At 39.0% G+C, this 17,751-nt stretch overlaps 2 protein-coding genes across 15 annotated transcripts in view; both read right to left on the reverse strand.

Annotated features, from left to right (window-relative positions):
* Positions 1–5,204: 5,204 nt before the first annotated feature.
* Positions 5,205–7,544, reverse strand: LOC306827267 (ras-related protein Rap-2a-like). Its single transcript, XM_079348970.1, has one exon. The coding sequence runs from the start codon at positions 7,097–7,099 to the stop codon at positions 6,551–6,553; it is 549 nt and encodes a 182-aa protein (XP_079205096.1). The 5' UTR covers positions 7,100–7,544; the 3' UTR covers positions 5,205–6,550.
* Positions 7,545–9,504: 1,960 nt separating this feature from the next.
* The window catches only part of mbnl1 (muscleblind-like splicing regulator 1), a 46,051-nt gene continuing 37,804 nt past the window's right edge, over positions 9,505–17,751 (reverse strand). For 7 of the 14 annotated variants that reach the window (XM_079347626.1, XM_079347631.1, XM_079347634.1 and 4 more), the window contains 6 exons: positions 16,977–17,130; positions 15,245–15,280; positions 14,425–14,516; positions 13,944–13,988; positions 13,152–13,223; positions 9,505–12,972 (listed from right to left, as the gene is read on the reverse strand). In XM_079347626.1, coding sequence (XP_079203752.1) covers positions 13,167–13,223; positions 13,944–13,988; positions 14,425–14,516; positions 15,245–15,280; positions 16,977–17,130 — 384 coding nt within the window. In that variant the 3' untranslated portion in view covers positions 9,505–12,972; positions 13,152–13,166. The remainder of the gene's footprint in view (positions 12,973–13,151; positions 13,224–13,943; positions 13,989–14,424; positions 14,517–15,244; positions 15,281–16,976; positions 17,131–17,751) is intronic. The other 7 variants (XM_079347638.1, XM_079347629.1, XM_079347628.1 and 4 more) reach the window with 5 other exon arrangements.

The raw sequence follows: 17,751 nt of genomic DNA on the forward strand, positions 1-17,751 counted from the left end.
CCTTCCTCACTTCAAGGAATGCAACCATTCATTGGGCACACAAACCAACCACTCATCCACAGGCACCCCAGAATTATGATCTTTTTATAAAAAAACCATAGTACAACATCAGCAGTCATAAATTGTTGTCACATTTTTAAAACTGTTTTAACTTGACCAAATGTCCTTTTTTTTTTTTTTTTTTTTTTTTTTTTTATGTGTTTCTTCTTTTGGAACTTAATTTTCATTTTTTAATACAATTTTTTCTTGGACATATTTTAGATAACTTTGCAAATAGCTTTTTATGCCAGGTTTTTAATAGCTGCATTTTCAATAAGAACACCCTCTGATTCGATACATTCCAACTTATTTATTGTTGGATCATTTAAGAGTGGGAAGAATATTAAAAGTCATTTTTAGCGGTAAAACTATCAGTACATTTTTTTCAAAGAATTTGAATATAATGTACAGGAGTAAATTATATTTGTATCATCATACTGTAATAGTCCCCTCTTTTCTGTTGGTCACTTGTAGCTGGCTGCCCTCTGGTGAACAGAGAGGAAACAGCAGCCAGATACAAAGAAGACTTCAGTTTGATGCTTTCACATCCAATCAAGCATCGTTTGTACATGTTGTGCTTTCACATTCGAAAAAAGCAAATAATTGCTGAGACAGATGTGAAGATAGAAGTGCACGAACACATAAGCACACACACATACACACAAAGTCATTCAGAGCATTTGAGTAGATGGGCTGAAAACGGAGATAAGATGTTGGATGAATGTGGTGGGAAGCTAAGCGCACCTCTGTGTGTCTGCTGTGTCCTCCCACTCAGTGTGCAATGTGAGAGGCAGATGCAGAGCATTTAGTCTATTTTAGTACATGGATATGTGGTAACCCTTTTCTTCACTGTTCCCTGCGCTTCACTGTTTTTTTATTATTAATATTTCATGTTGTTATTCAGAAAAGAAATCAAGAATTTGTGTTTATATTTTGTTGTCTGAAAATATTGAAATTTTACAGGATTTTTCTGTAAACTTTTGGGAAATATTTGGGAACTTCCATCAGAATGCTTCAAAGATTTGAGGGGTTTTAAGCAGAACATTCCTGGAGGTTTTAGTTGTGAAGTTTAAGGAGTTTTTTTTTTCTCAAGGACTAGGATCTTTCATTGGAATTCTTCAGAAACTTTCAGTAAATTCTCCCTCAATTAAGGAAACTTTGGTCAGTTATGTGCCTGGAAACTTTCCTTAAGTTTCATCAGGAATTTGGAATTTTTAGAAATGTTGCCAGATACACATTTTAGGTAATATTCATCCTAATTCAATATAATATTTCGGAAAAGAGTATGGCCCAAAGAAATTGACTAAATATACACATAAATGTACAACTAAATTTCACATTCAAACTAATTTAAGACATAAGTGGTGATTAAAGGGCCCTTTCACTGATAGTGCAGCAGACACCCAATTGAATTTTCATTAGTATCATTTATTGGGATGTTTATTTAAGGAGTCACATGTGACTCCCTGCATCAGCTCGTCTGCAGAAATGGACATGCATTATCATGCATTGTAAGTTGTATATAAAGTTCAAACCACACTGTTTTAATGTAATGTTTAATGCCGGTAAGCTTACTTTAGAGAACTGATAAAGGCTCTCAATGGTGGGTGGTGCTACAACAAGAAAGTCAATAAAGTTGCATGGTTTGCTACATTTCTGGGTTGTAACCACATGATAGAAGCATTTGTTGCAAGTTGCCTTGGGTTATTAAATATGAACCACAATGATATGAATAAATGTAATGACTAACATTTATATAAGCAAATATTGTTTTCTTCATCTATATTGGCAGATCTAGGCTACCATACGTTTTGCCAAAATAAAACATGAAGGTTCATATCGTTGCACTATGTAACAGTGTATGTTGCTGTTTTTTCACCAAGCTGTCTCCAAATATTTATTGTTGACAGGGTGTGGGTACTCATGGTGTATCAAGAAAAGCCCAGCTTTGTCAATGTAAGTAACCTATGAGCACTTATAATGGTTTCATTGTAGGTTCACCAAGAATTTAGCTGCAGGCAATCTCTGTATGGCTTCATCTCCCCTCTTCAGCTACAGACCTTGTTATTGCGTACAACACTGGTCAAGCTTAATACAGAAGAAAGAAGACTTTCTTACTTCCACATTTTCTCACATGATGATCCTATTCATTTTGTTAAGGTCAGCTAGTGTGTGTAGTGTGTGTGTGTGTGTGTGTGTGTGTGTGTGTGTGTGTGTGTGTGTGTGTGTGTGTGTGTGTGTGTGCGTGTGTGTGTGTGTGTGTGTGTGTGTGTGTGTGTTTGTGTGTGTGTGTTTGCTTTCAATCAGTTCTGGGTCCATTAACCACAATAAAAGCCATTCAATAGATTTCAATGAGAGCTGTTTTACAGGTGATTGCATTAGATTATATCATCAAGTTTGAACATGTCTTGACCAATCAGTGAAAAGACAAGTTGCAGTTAGAGTGAAGATATTAGTAAATAGTGTCATATGATCCTGCTGGATTCAGATCAAATCACATGTACAAACTGCACACAACACAGCCACTCAAATGAAATCTATCAGTCCTGCTCTGCTCTTTTCTCTACATTTTCTCTAAAATGCTTCTTAATTTGAATTTTCTGTGTGAGCTTTGGCTCAAGTTGAACAAAATAAAGGACATAACGTTCTCTTGTCAGTCTCCTACAAGTGAAGTACAGAGGTCACTTCCTGTGTCATGGGCACCCAAAGGAGAACAGGCTGTGACAAACCATTTATTTCAAAATGATAAAGAGGAAGTGTGTGTTAGTTTCAACATCTGATAAATCTAAGGTGAGGTTACAGCAACACAGGAAATGCCCTCTCATCCACCCTTCCTTTCCTCTATACAATAAAAACAACTTAATGCATCAGTGTGTAATGGCACTACACAGATCATGTAGTGCAGGTTGTACAAAGGCTTACAACTACTAAGGTTATATGTCTGAATGAAAACTGCTTCACATTTTTATGTCAGGTGTTTGGTCATGCAGATTGTGAAATTCAGGAGGAACATTAAGAGGAACATGAACAGAGGAACAGAGACTGTAATGATGCAGTGGGTATAAAAATGGTGTCACATTTTCAGACAGAATCAGAAATGTGTACTGGTCAAATAACATTATGTTTTTTTTATAATACTTTGTGTAAAAATGGAAGGATATTATTTTGTTGAAAGACTGTAAGGAAATCAGCACTTTACTACTGCAGAATATGACTGGGACATACTGCATTCATATCAACATTTAGAAAGCTGAGCGTTTGCCTCTTTTTAACTTCAGTTCAATCCTGATAAACCGGGTTGGCTGCTCCTGCTGTCACCGAGAAATACCTCCAATTCAATTTAAGTACAGTGGGCCCTCTGTAAAACCATCCAGCAATATAGACCAACAGTAGCATAGAGAAATGCTAAAGCTAGGCATCATTTAAAAACTGTAAATGTTTCATTTCCTGTAACTCGACTGCGATGATACACCTGATGGGCTTATGACTAAGGACATGCAGGCCAAGGAACCAATGTGATAGCAGCAGATAGCTAACAGTTACCCCGCTAATAAATAAAAGGAGAAAAACGCGAAACAATCGACTAGATATTTAAACACTGCCTGTCGCACGGAAAGTGAGGATTCTTTCAACCAATCAGCTCCACCTTTTTAGGTTCGGCTCGATATACTTGGCACTCCAACAGAAAGGTATACAAAAAGTAGGACAGTACGGATCAGTAATTTGTGGATCTTTCCTGGCTTTAGTCAATGGAAACGGGCTTAAGTCACAACGCTACACACAGTCCTATATCCAGATCTTATTTTGCACGCCTGTTAACTGTTAAAAGAAATATATTTTGGTGTATATGTGATTTGAAATTTTCTTTTCAAGCTGGTTAAGTTTGTTGAGTTTAAAAATATGCATTAAAGAAAGTTAAGCAAAGCTAGTTTCCCTCCCCCCTGAAAAAAAAAATCATTTTTATTGTCCAATTTGGTATTAAAAGTAGATTTTGTGCAAGCATCTTTACTCTATAAAAACATGGTTTAAAAAAGGTTTATCTAAGTTGCTATGAATAATATGATCCCACCTACAGTCACGATGATTGCATGAATTGGTCAACAGCCACTGTTTACATTTAAAGTTGAAACTACTCTGCAAACAGCATTACTTGTATTGCAGCTTTTAAACGCTGAACGCTGTTTTTACTTTTCTTGAAAGAGCCACTCAATAACAAAACGTAGTGGAGTTTCTCAAAATGAAGCCATGCGGGTGTTCAATACACCAGAGTCAAATTCAGAGTAAGTGAAGTTGATGCAGTGTTGTATTTAAGTGAATTCTTATGAAAGGACTATGACATAAGCTTCTGCAAAGGTTGAGCTTTGAACTCCACCCAAAGTTGCAGCTTTAACGAAACAAAGTAATCATTGTAAAACTTATTGAAATAATGTTTGTCATAATTAGTGCTTAGACATGTCATTAGATTAATCTGACATTGAATCTTTGCTATTTCATGCAAACTTGAGCTATCAGCTCATTGGCTAATCTTAGGAATGATAAACCAAATACCAGCCGACAGTAAGGGAAAAAGCCCTCTCTGTGCTCAGGGGCAAAACATGCAGTGGGTAGAAGGGAAATAGCCCTCCCCAGCTAAACACTCACACTGGAAACCCTACCCACTATCCAAACAACTGGACTGAGATATTATTTATTCACATGTGCAACGATGGCCACGATCAGTTACTAGGTCACAGTAACTCTGTTTAAGACTATTCTTTCTCAAACTAAAACCCCTGTTGTCTAAGGACATGAAAAGTCATGTGGAACAGAAGCTTCTTTTTCCTATATATATGGTCCTGTAGCCTGTATGTGTTGTGAGGTTTCACGCAGGATGTCCGAAAGTGGTAAACAAATTGTAAACACAAGAGCAACACATATCTGACAAGTTCGTGTGTGGTGCAAACGCTCCTGAAACAAACAAACAAAACTCAATAAAGACTTATTTCGAAAAAAAAAAAAAGAAAAAAGGACAAAAGTCCTTGTTATGATGAAGATTGTGCTCAAATAGTTTCCGATTTGTTTGTCTTCATTTCAAAGTGAACGTCAACATTTCAAATGGTCTGACTAATCAATAATTTGATAAGTACAAATTGCATGAAAAGATCTCCTCAATAAAATGCAGACACTTTGACTTAAAATGCTTTTTGTATTACAAGTCATTCAACTGACAGCAGGATGGCAGAAGATTTGTCCAAAGGAAAACATACAATTACAATAGAAGTCAAAAAATGTCACATTTTTTTTTAAAAAGGGAAACAAAAATATAGATAATACAGACATGGCTTGCCATTCACTGAACCAACACCCTGGTAGGTTAAAGATACTCTGTTGATTTTGTTGAGACTAGTACCTGGAGGAATGGCCTGAATCAGCAGGTCAGACACCAGCGTAGCTTCCCGACTGTAAACCAGGAACAGGCTGTTCTCACTTTGACAACAAACAAAACGAGAAACTGCTAGAAAAAAAAAAAAAAAAAAAAAAAAAGAAGTTCTGATTGCCATCAAGACACACTGCAGAGGAAGAAGGGCTCATCGGTTGGCACAGTCACAAGAGTTTTTCTTAGGAAGGCACTTGACATGGGGTCGTGGTGTTCCCCATGCAGCGACAGCAACGCACTAAGGTCCTCGTTTGTGCACACTGAGGAGGGACACCGTCAGCGAAGTGCAAGATCCATGATAAATCCACTTTCACCACACCAAAGACTCAAAAGGAGGGGGACTCAAAAAAGTATGTTCAGAAACACAAATCCACTACAGTCCACGGCTTCAAATACAGTCCCTAAGTGGGTGGGGTCATGACTTTTTGGGGGGGAATGCATTTTGTTGATCAGATTTAAGTAACCTGTGCAAAGGCTTGAGTGGTGATTGATGCGTTTAAGAGCGTAAGACTTTTAAGCACTTTCAAGTTTCCTGCTCTGTAATTTAAGCCAAAGAGATCCCAAAAATGACCAAACCCACAACGATGACCCCCCCTAAGACAGATGGACCAGAAGCTGAACAACAAACCCACTAAAATAAACAGAAAATAAAAGCAGATGTCTCTTAGGTTTCACAATAAGATAGTCCCCATTGAGGCACATTTCCAGAGAAGTGTCATATACAAAGCTATAAAAAAAAAAATCCCCAAAACATTCAAGTAACTTTGTCATGTAAACACTTTTCCAGACTATTATACATGATCGATTGTTGTCAACGTCGATTTGTGTTTGTGTGCAACAATAAGACAACAGTGTGAGGAGAGAGAGAGAGAGAGAGACACACACACACAGAGAGAGAGAGATTGAGAGAGATTGAGAGAGATTGAGAGAGAGAGAGAGAGAGAGAGATTGAGAGAGAGAGAGAGATTGAGAGAGATTGAGAGAGATTGAGAGAGAGAGAGAGAGAGAGAGAGAGAGAGAGAGAGAGAGAGAGAAGCCTGCAGAACAAGTCAGAATCACGAATCCAGCCCGGATGTGTCCGGGCTGTGTTTGTTTTTAGAGCAGGACACATGAGCAGCACTGGTCACCGCCACTGGGAACTGTTGAGTAGTTCATCTGTCTGACTATTTCTGCAAACAGTTCGTCAACTGAGCCTTTATTTTTGGCGGAAGTTTCCATAAACGGGCAGCTCCACTCCTGGGCCAGCGCCTTGCCTTCCCCGGAAGACACCTCTCTCTCCCCCTCCAGGTCCACCTTGTTCCCCACCAGGATCATGGGCACTCTCTCGTACCTCTTCACCCGGATGATCTGGTCTCTCATGGGCTTGATGTCCTGGAAGCTCTGCTGGTTGACCAGGCTGTAGACCAGAATAAAGCCCTGGCCGTTCTTGATGTACAGGTCTCGCATGGAGGCGAACTGCTCGGTCCCAGCCGTGTCCAGGATTTCCAACACGGACGGGGACGAGTCCACCTCGATCTCCTTCCGGTAGAAATCCTCTATCGTGGGGTCGTATTTCTCGATGAAGGAGCCAGTCACGAACTGGACCGTCAGCGCGGATTTACCGACCCCTCCTGACCCCAAAACAACCACTTTGTACTCCCTCATGGCCTGGGTGGGTGGGTGGTGTAAAGGGGGAGAAAAGAAAAAAAAAAGGCAGACACCTCCTTTTTTTCCGCGACGAAGTCTTCCTCTCTCTCTCTCTCTCTCTCTCTGTCTCTCTCTCTCCCTCCCACCCGCTGACCAGCCCCGATGTTTTCAAAGCGAGCAGGCTGGGAAGGTTTGAAGTCAAACCCCACGCCGGCAAATCCTCTGCGACGGCCGCGGAGTCCAGATCCGACCGCTCCTGGACATCAGCGTGGCGGATTAAAGCGCATTTTGATCGCACTGTATTGTGCAAACCCTGCCTGTTGGGAAGCGTGATCGTCAGCTTTGCTCTTGCACAGTGTTTCCTGCCCACCACATCCTCTCTGCGCGTCAAACAGCGACGCTCAGTTCCGCTTTCTTAAAGGAGCCGTCACCCAAAAAACTCTGTCAGATGAGCAGACAGTCTGTCTGTGTGACCTCTCACCTCATACACTCATTCACGGTCATTAGGCTCCTCTCAGTGAGCTGCACTCTATCCCTGTAATTATGATGGAAGCCTACACAAGCATTCATGCTAATAAGGTCATTCACTAAAGCACATTTACATATCCCAACAGACTACAATGCATAAGTGGATGAATTCTTAACCTGATTAACTGTTAAAGGTCTCAATTACAAGTAAAATTCCCGCAGGAATGTCAAAGTGCATGATATACATTAGGCCGAACAAAAAAAAAGATTGAAATACAAAATTAACAAGCGATAAACTCATCATGCATTACAAGGAGGAGACGGCGATGAGAAACACTGCATTTTCCTGTGATTCATCAAAAGGAAAGATTTGCATGATTTAGTTCCAATTATTACTTAGGGAAAAGAAACACATTCTTCATTTGGCACACTTCCAATTAAAGGAATGAATTTCAATGAGTTGCAAATGTAACCTAAATAGTTTCACAGTTGGTCATAAATATTTAAGTTTTTTTCCTTCTTGGAAATTCCTCTGCTATTTAGTCAGTCTTTATAAACCCATCACAGCCAATTAAAACACAATGAACTGCCCGATATCAGTGTTTACAGTGTTTACAGTGTCCAGGATATGCCTGAAGCATTGTGATAGAATAATAAGACCAGGATGATAAAGTGTAATCAGATTTTTTTATTTTATTTTGCTACTTATTTTATTTCAACTACAGTGTTGACGAACTTCATCAACAAAAATGCATTATTTTATAGTCATGTTTGGCACTTAAAATCCTGGCAAATAATTCCTAATAAGAGCATGTAAATATAGAGGAGTAAAAAGAACCATGTTTGTGTCTTAAAGTCTTCGGGGTATAATTAGTAATACACGTAATATGTAGTAATAATAATTAAAACAACCTCAAACAGTACAATTTTATTGTTTGTTAGTTTCACCCTTCAGTAGACCTGTGCAGTTTATACTTCCTCAATTACAACAGTATTACAATAGTTCATTATCATATAGCTTAATGTCATTTACTTTCTGTATTGCTTTACTGCTCTCTGCATGGTATTCAATCTCCATGGTATTAAGCAGAAGGTGGGAATAGTACGACCCCTGTTTCTGTAATTAATAATAAGGTGTTTTTAAGGGGGGTGTTTTGGGAGTTTTTGTTCTCAGAGACATCACAAAATCAGCTAAAAAAAGTTATTTTTTTCAATAACATTAAACACCCTTACATCTATCGTGTTTCTTTCTGTAAGGCTGTAACATTTGTTGTTGTTAATCTGTCGTGACAGTGTGACTGTTAAATGATACAGCAAGAACCTGCCAGCATGCACCATGTACATGAAGATAACAGGTGGTGATACCATATCCATCGATGTCAAACTTTGAATTATGGACATCCAATTATCTTTATTTATGATTGAATTATCTTATGCCTTTCTCTTTAGTATCTGCACTTGTTTTAGTAAACCATTAATCAGTCAATTTATGAGTTAAAACAGGTCTGTAAAAAAGTCCTACAACCTTTTACGATAAGATAGGAACAGCAAATACAGAAAAGAAAAGCCCTGATGTCATCGAAATGTAACGTGGGAGCCATGTGGAGTGCATGTCGCGCTTCATCATATTTTATTACAATCAGTCTTGACCTAGATATTGCGCACAATCTAAAGATAATTGCAATGAGCACAATTAATTTAACCTTGCACCTCTGTCATATATAAGAGCCTCTCTGTGGAGCTGCTCCAGTCTTTCTGACTTACAACCCTCAAGGTAACAATGTGTGCATTAGGGTGAAGTTCAGAAACATCTCATACACTGACCTAGAGTGTATTGATATGATGTGAATTAAATGCTTGCATGTTGACCTACAAGATACAACAGAGAGGAAGATTTGTAAGTAGCAATAACTTCAAGTAAATGTAAATGAACACACAACACATTGACAACACTGTTGCATGAGCAAATCAAATATTGTTTTATTCAGATTTTTTTTCATCCATACAGCAAGAGTCAATTATGGCAACAATAAAATGTGCATAAACAAATCTGAAGTCAGAATAGTACATTATTGTGTGGCAACTGTTAGCAAATACATAACTGGTGGTTGCACATACAAGTGAAAAGCAGTTGAAGCGTTCGTGTGCCCTCAGCAGGGAAGAGAAACCTCGGTTACAGCCGGCATTGACTGAACATCTGGTTTGGAGAAAAAAATGGTGCTTTGGTTCTGTAGCGACTTAACAGCAGCCTTGAGTCACAAACATGTTGAACGGTGACTGTTACATTCATTTGAAAAGACTTAGTTTGCCAAACAAGCATTTGGTGTGTTGAGCCTTCGCCTGCTGAGAGCACAGATATGATAGCAACAACATATTCCTGTGAGTCAGAGTCGACTGTTATTATCTGTCTATGAGAAAGTATCCGGGGGGGATGAGTGCTAATATTTGATCTTTGTTTAAATAAAATTATTCCTTGGAAATTATCTTTTCACACAAGAATAAGATGACTTGTTTCTGAAGTATTATTTCTCCCCACTGTGGATGTTATCTACTGTATGTATACTTGATAAAAAATAAACATATTACTGTGTATTTTGTATTCTAAGTGTGTTATCTGTCTTTACATATCTATGCGGTATTTTTTGTTTACATGTTTGTACTTTTACATGCAGTCAAATCAAACTATAATAGAATATAAACTTTGATAGTTGAATGTATCATCTGTACCATGGGAGCAGCAATACTGCACGACCAAGTCCAACAAATGCTAAATGGACTTCACTGGATGTGTGATCCTACAAGAGGGATGGAGTAAGCATGACACAGGGATATATAATTCCCTGAAACATTCCCTGGCAAAACTAGCCTCTGAAAAAAAAAGAGTCAAAAAGCGCATAGCTTTCTCTGAATGCATTGGCCAAGAAACTAGTGCCCTTCTTTGCAAGCATTTTTTTTAGCTGGTCTTCTAATTTAAGAATTTTAAATTAATCTAGCAAAATTCCTTATAATTATAGATCTTTTTTATTCAAAATAATATCTCAATATGATACACATTTTTTTCTCTGTTCATTTGACTATATACAGAAGTGCAAAAAGTCAACCTTCGTCCCTTAGGTTAGAACTCATGTCTGCAGCATTTGGGACTCCTCCTATTCGGAGAAGTCTCTGCTTTCTCGCTCCTAATCTCACATCCAAACACCCGTCAATCTCACTGCTCGTTTTGGCCTGACATTCAGGGCAAACTTAAGAAATATTCAAACAAAAGTACATATCTTCTTGAAATGGATACAGTAGAAAATAATTTTTACTCTAAAACATGGCAATCTATATATCATACAATATATTTTAAAACATGATCTCGACATGTTACAAGGAAACCCTTAAATTGGTTAAAACATTAGTTATTTTTTTGTCTACTCAGAGATGCTGCTGTGGCACCAAATTCATTGATCTTATTCCTTGTATCAAAAACGAACTCTTCATCAACAAAACGAACTGATAATGTAACATTAACTGAAAAAAAGACATCCAGCTATATGAATAAGGTGAATATTTCAAACTGACTCAACACATTATCATTTATATGGTTTGAAAACGTTATGAATGTCATACTACCTCAAAATCTACAACGGCTATATCATTGTTGTCAAGTAATATATAGTAAGGCAAAAATAAAGAAAAAAAATCTACAACTACATACCTCAAATCGACTCAAATCCTAAGTAGTACATAACAAGTGAAATTTAAGAGAGTAATTGTTACTTTTACATCGAGAGAAGATCAAAAAAGATCATATGCGGCATGTGAGAGAACTATAAAACATCATTGGTGTTCTTTACCTGCATGGTGATTGAAAGTACATTGATTGGGCTAAGACCCATTAATTGTAATCTAAGGCTTTGTTAGGTATGTTACAATCGGTAAAGACAATTATGAAAAGAGAAACAACAAGTGATCACAAAATGGGCAATTGAATGAAGATGATAAAAACATGTTTCTTTAAATATTTCAGCCTTTCGAGAGATGCTGCTGTAATCGTTTGTGAACACGACTGGGAGAAAAAGTGTGCTTTGGTTTCTGTCGTCAGATCTACAAGTGAATGAAATACCCACGGCGAAAGTGTTGTATCTCCTCAAAAGTAAAAGATCACTTAGGATGGCTTGTGAAGTTGAAACAAGGTGAGCAGACAAACAATCAGTCAAGTGCACACATGGTTAAAATGACCAAATAGACCTTTGGGTCTGTTGTTTTAAATCCCCATGAAAGTGATACTCAACAGTGCTTCTTGGAGACACAGTTTGAGAGTTCCTGCTCTTTAAAAGAGGGAACATGGGAACACAGTCAATCGAAGCTACACCCTCTACCAGGCTTTAGAGTCAATGGACTTTCTTAATCCCAACAAGCGAGAACAACACTAGTCTCTGAAAAGAGGTTTGACAAACTTTAGAAAAAAACCTCCATTTTTGATTTAAAAGATAGAGAAAAAAACATTAAAAAAAGGCACAAAAAACCCACTTCTAAAACTGATTGATTAGAGAAACAAAGTAAAAGAGTAAAAAACAAAAAAAAACAAAAAAAAACCCCTCACTGTGGAGATTCTGAAACAAAACATTACAAAAAGAGCCATACAAAACTTGAACCTTCGGTAAACAAATAACACTGCTGAGATAACACTCTGGTTTTAGCTGTATGGCCTTGATGGCACATGATAAGGTGAGGAGAAAAAAAAAAAGCAAGCCTGGCTGTGCTTTCAAGGTACACAGGTATGTTGGTTTACCCAGAACATTCATATGTCCAAGACCCTCATTTCAACATCTAGTTTCACTAGTAGCCATAAAAACACAATACTGTACATGCCTAATTCTTTTGGCGAACAAATTCCTGTTTAAATCATTGTGCCTTTCACTTTTGTATTCAAATTCAAGGTGCATGTTTGCATTTCACATGTAAACTATGAAATATGGCTATCAATTAAAATAATAATGAAGCAGAAGGAATAAAAAAAAATTAAAAAAAATCTTGGTCTACTAACGTACCAGCACGGGATGTTGCTTTGTTGCAACTACGCTCTTGACCCTCTGTGCATGCAGTGATGAGAAAATTTTATAACTAATTGAGTGTTTTACTTTATTCAGACACAGAGGTGTCACAGAATGTTTCACACACTGACCGCGGCACCAAGATATCCTCCACTCTCGGCTGGACGATAAATTTGACAAAAATAATAATAAAATAAAATAAAATTGTCTCGACGTTTATATGCGGGAAGATGGCACAGATCACGTGTTGCACCCTCGATGTTGACTCGTGTGATGAGACCAGAGATGGCAGACCCTTCGTCCCGCTGCTTGACATTCTGAAGGTTATGTACATAAAGGCTGAACTCTTTTGGCTTGGACGGTGCCAGCACACATTCACTTGATCTGAAAGATAAAACCGATTTCGCGTGAGTGAGTGTAAATGGAGCTACAAAGAGAGCGACAGAAATGACCGTTACAAGTTGCGTTTCATGTACACGATCTTAAACCAGAGCTAAATGGACGTGTATAACATCAAGTTTGTAATGAATAGAGACAATGTGAGGATTGAAAAAGGAACTCACTGTTCTTGAGAGGAACTACATTTGAGTCAAGTACTTGTGACTACTCAGATGATCTGCAGATATTATTGGAATCTGTGGGAAATAAAAAAAAAAAAACAGACCAATAGATCAAAGAGATAATCCCAAACTGAGAATACTAAAAGTGGAAATTAGCCGACAGCAAAATCACAATGCGACAACATATGTTCATATTAAGATGAATTAATCAGAGATAAAGCATAGATGAAAAGGTAAAAAAGCAGTTAGCTACAGTTTCATTCCAATGTGAGATGTCAATGAGAATTAACAGACACTCCTAGACAGCAGGGAGGGGGAGAGGGGGATTGATAGGAGTGGAGAGATGAGGGGTCAAAGGGAAACTGTCAGTGAGGTGACTCCCCCATGCAAATCTACAGTAAGTCCTCCATGTTGTTGACCTGCACACAACAACAAAAAAAAAGGCAGAGAACTGGCCCTGGATCATGACTGCTAACATGATGCTCGTTTTCTTAACTGGTATTACGACACTATGCAATGTGGCTTACAAATGACCTTGAACATAATTGAAATCAGAATGTAGCACATCTTCTTTCAATCCGTCTTTAAAACCTCTCCCTGATTTGAATCATGAATGGGTTTCGACTTTTTAACAGCTACGCTTTAAGTGCTGGAAGCAGCAGCGGAAAAAGAAAAAAAAAAAAAGGTAAATGAAAAGCCAAGCGCAAAAGAGCACAGATAGCGACTGTAGCACAAGCTGTGCAAATGGCTCTTTTAAAAATGTAAACCAAAAAAAATAAACTACCTCATACATACCAATTGCATGTATTCGTTGGTAGTCAACTTTGATAAGGAAGAGTCCTCAAAATGGGAAAGGACAAGAATCGAGGTTACAATGAGGACAAACATTTAATACAATACAGTGTGATAAGATAAACTGGGAGACATATGAACATTGTTTAGAGTTACATTGGAGGACACTGCCTCAGAACTTTTTGATACTATTATATTATAATGAGTAAACATGTTGGACTCTTGTGTAGGCCAACAAGAAGGAGTACTGCCTCTAACCCAACCCACCCCTAGCTGTAAGACACAAGCATTCCCAGATCCTCCATGTGCATTTAGAGAGAGAGAGAGAGAGAGAGAGAGAGAGAGAGAGAGAGAGAGAGAGAGAGAGAGAGAGAGAGAGAGGGAGAGGGAGAGGGAGAGGGAGAGAGAGAGAGAGAGAGAGAGAGAGAGAGAGAGAGAGAGAGAGAGAGACAGACAGACAGAGTGAGGCGGTAAAGGTGCAAACCTGATTGGCGGAGGCGGTTGCAAAGGGAACGCTTGTGGCAGATGTGGTGGCTGCAGACACAGTGGCTGGATTACCACCGTGCATCATGGGAACTTTTTTTTGGAGGGAAAATCATGTAAGCAAAAAATTCACGGAGGTGCAGTGTAGCCACATACATACAACAGGCAAATGAGGGAAGGAGGAGGAGAAGAGAGGGAGAAGGAGGAGGAGGAGGGTGAATTCGATTTAACTGGATCCCTTTCTTCTCGCTGCCGCCACAGATAAGAGGTCTTGTGATTTGAGAACCTGACACAGTAACACTGCGGCAGCACTAGAAGCACTTGCCCACTGTTTTGAGAAGTAGAATATCAACTACTCTCTTGGTAAACACAAGACAAGAGCTGCATTTTTAAAAGGCAGAGAAGAAAAGAAAGGAGGTTATAATTGAACTCCCTCTGTGTTTTAAAGGGTTTTTAGTGGGTGTCAGTTAAGTTCAGCCAAAAGCCAAGTTAAGAACGAGGATGAGAACAAGAGTGGTCAAGTGATATACAGTAGGTAAACATAGAGATACAGACATCATCAAGGTCTTTTACAATAACACTATGAAGAATAACAGCTGGCATAGAGGTCATGTCATGAAGAAAGGTTGTTGTTCTGTCTGTTGACTCTCGCCTACGATCTTATATTTAAGAAACTATATACACACAACATGAGCAAACCAAATCCAAAATCAAAGAATCTTTTAGGGTACAAGAGAGCACATGTCAGGATTGTATTTGGATGGGGTGGGAGTCACAGACATGAGGTAACAGGTAACTGAAGAAGGAAAGCTGGAACCTACCAACGCTGGCTGCAGGTGTCATGCACAATATTGAGCCTGCCCATCATGCAGTGCAACAGGAAGTGGATTGGATAGGGGAGAGAAATCAAAACAGGCCCATCACAAGGTTTTCGTTAGAGTGAGGGGAGAGATAAGGTGGGAAAAAAAGGTTAATATCCTCTCGGACACAGTCATCAGTGATTGGAATAAAAGGCGAAGTGGTGAACACATCATAAAGCAATCTGTTCAATCAAATCAGAGTGTGAATCTGAACGTTTGTCTCAAGTGTAATGCATATACATGTGGACTTCAACAAGAGTGTTAGTGCGACTGTGATTGTAACAATTACCATGGTTTATATATACAGACTCTAGACAGAAGTGAGGAGAACAGCAGGTGTGAAGAAGCCAGACTTTGCAGCTTGCTGCCAAACTGAGGCGCACTGTAAAGAAACCACCCGGGCCCCGTCCTCCCAGCCCAAGCCAAAGCCCCAGCAGTGGTAATATGAGTGATCACACCAAGGACTCTTTTATTTGACAAATTGTTACAAGGTTTTTTGTTTTTTTTCCCTTTTCTTACAAACATTCACAACCTCCTCATTCAGCCTGCAGGGCATAGACCAGTGCTTCTCAAACTGTTTTACCTCCTGTTATATTTCGCTTTCTCAGCCGGACGCCCTCTAACCAGAGAATAATACATGTGGTAGAAAAAAGGTGTGTAAAGAGAGACAACACACCACAAGCCATCGGTTTACTTAACAACTCTTGTTACAGAACACAAAGCCTGAGGAGGAGTTCAAACCAACTTTAAAGCTTAATCTATTAAGATATATTTCGATTTATCTTGGGCTTTTTATCCCTAATTCACATATGACAGTGAATCGTGAAGGAGAGATTGGGCAATGCGTAAAAGCAGCAGACTTGAACAGAGGTCGCGACCTAACCGCTAGGCCACCGGCTCCCTACACTTCTGGTACTTAGTAGGCTGTGTTTTTCACCCTGACTTTTCAGATGTTCTGCTGTAACATCCATTTAGCAGGTCAATAATAATAATAATAAATATAATAATAATAAACACTGGAAAGTAAACAAGGTAGCAAAACAAGAATGCAGTGAACATGGTTTTGTTCCCTGTGACAGCTGAAAAGGACTGTCTTGCATTGAATATATTAATATCTGATGCAAAATGTGTTTAAATTTTTCCCCAATCAAACTACTCATGAATTAAATTAAAAAAGTACAATTAATGTTTAAGACTCTCAAGTCCCCTTCTGCAGTTTTCTGAAGTACCCTCACTTTGCGAAACACTCTTTTAGATTAAGAAGGTAACTATTGATTTTTTTCATTATGGATGGATGCCCTCTAGTTATAAACACAGCAATGACACCTTTTCCTGAGGTTAAAAAGGGCTCGTGTACTCATCTTAAAGCATTTAGTAACAGACAGAGATTTGAACCCATCCTTACTCCTAGTGGCCATGCAATGCCATACAAAGCACAATGCGCACATTTGTTGTAGCATTTTCAGCTTTTATACTGCACACAAATGTCCGACCTCACTGGCTTTAAATGAAATCTTATGGTTTAATGTGAGACTTCCTGGTATGTTTCTTCTATAAATAATCCACACCGGGACTACTCTGCGCTGCTGTCTAGCATGTTGCTTCACCCAAGCCAAGCAGGAGCCATGTTAAGCTGATCCTTGCCTCCGCCGGGTGTTCAGAGCTCTAGTGTTGCTTTCTTTGGGATTCATACCTGATGGGAGGAAAGCAGCCTGCTGCTGAAACTGCATGTTGGCCAGGGCCTGTTGGTACTGGAGCATGCCGGTGTTAAACATGGCAGAGGCCCCGTTGGCCTTCTCGAGTGCTGCCCGCTTTGGCATGGGAGCCATGACACTAGGGGCAATACCCTGCCCAGCCAGACAGAGGGGAGGGGGCAGTGAGAAAAAAATAAAATAAAAAAAGAATATAGATAGAAAAGAGAGAGAGAGGTGCGTGGAAAGAGAAAGAGAGAAAGAGAGAGAGAGAGAGAGAGAGAGAGAGAGAGAGAGAGAGGGTGTGTTGGAAAGAGGCAAAAAACGGGAAAGAAAACAAAAGAAGTACATACGTTAGAGCTCACAGAAACAACATCAGAACATCCTTGTATGTACAACAACAACAACAACAACAACAACAACAACATCATATCATCAGTAGCAAGCAAGCAGCAGTCTGACACAAGTACTACACAAGCAGGAGCATGGTGCTTACTGGAGCGACTGGCTAAAAAGCATTCATATATACATTGTTATAACAAGACGCTGATTTGGATCATTAACTTTGTACTCTTAAGGCTGACTAAAGGCAACATATGCAAGCATTAACTATTAAAACAATAATGCTGCTGCTAACAAGAGGTGGAACAGGTAGGAAGCACAGAGAGAGGGAGGCTGCACTGCTAGCTCCATGATAAATTACGTAAGCCATGTTTAAGTGATGGTTCACTCTCAGACAGCAGTCAAAGATGGTCTCACACCGAGGGACAGCTGGAG

The sequence above is a fragment of the Symphodus melops genome (assembly GCF_947650265.1).
Source record: "Symphodus melops genome assembly, chromosome: 7".
In the NCBI taxonomy this organism is placed as follows: Eukaryota; Metazoa; Chordata; class Actinopteri; order Labriformes; family Labridae; genus Symphodus; species Symphodus melops.

Bases quoted from the DNA above. Each gene is read 5' to 3' on its own strand.
- LOC306827267 (XM_079348970.1), bottom strand. From the start codon at position 7,099: ATGAGGGAGTACAAAGTGGTTGTTTTGGGGTCAGGAGGGGTCGGTAAA.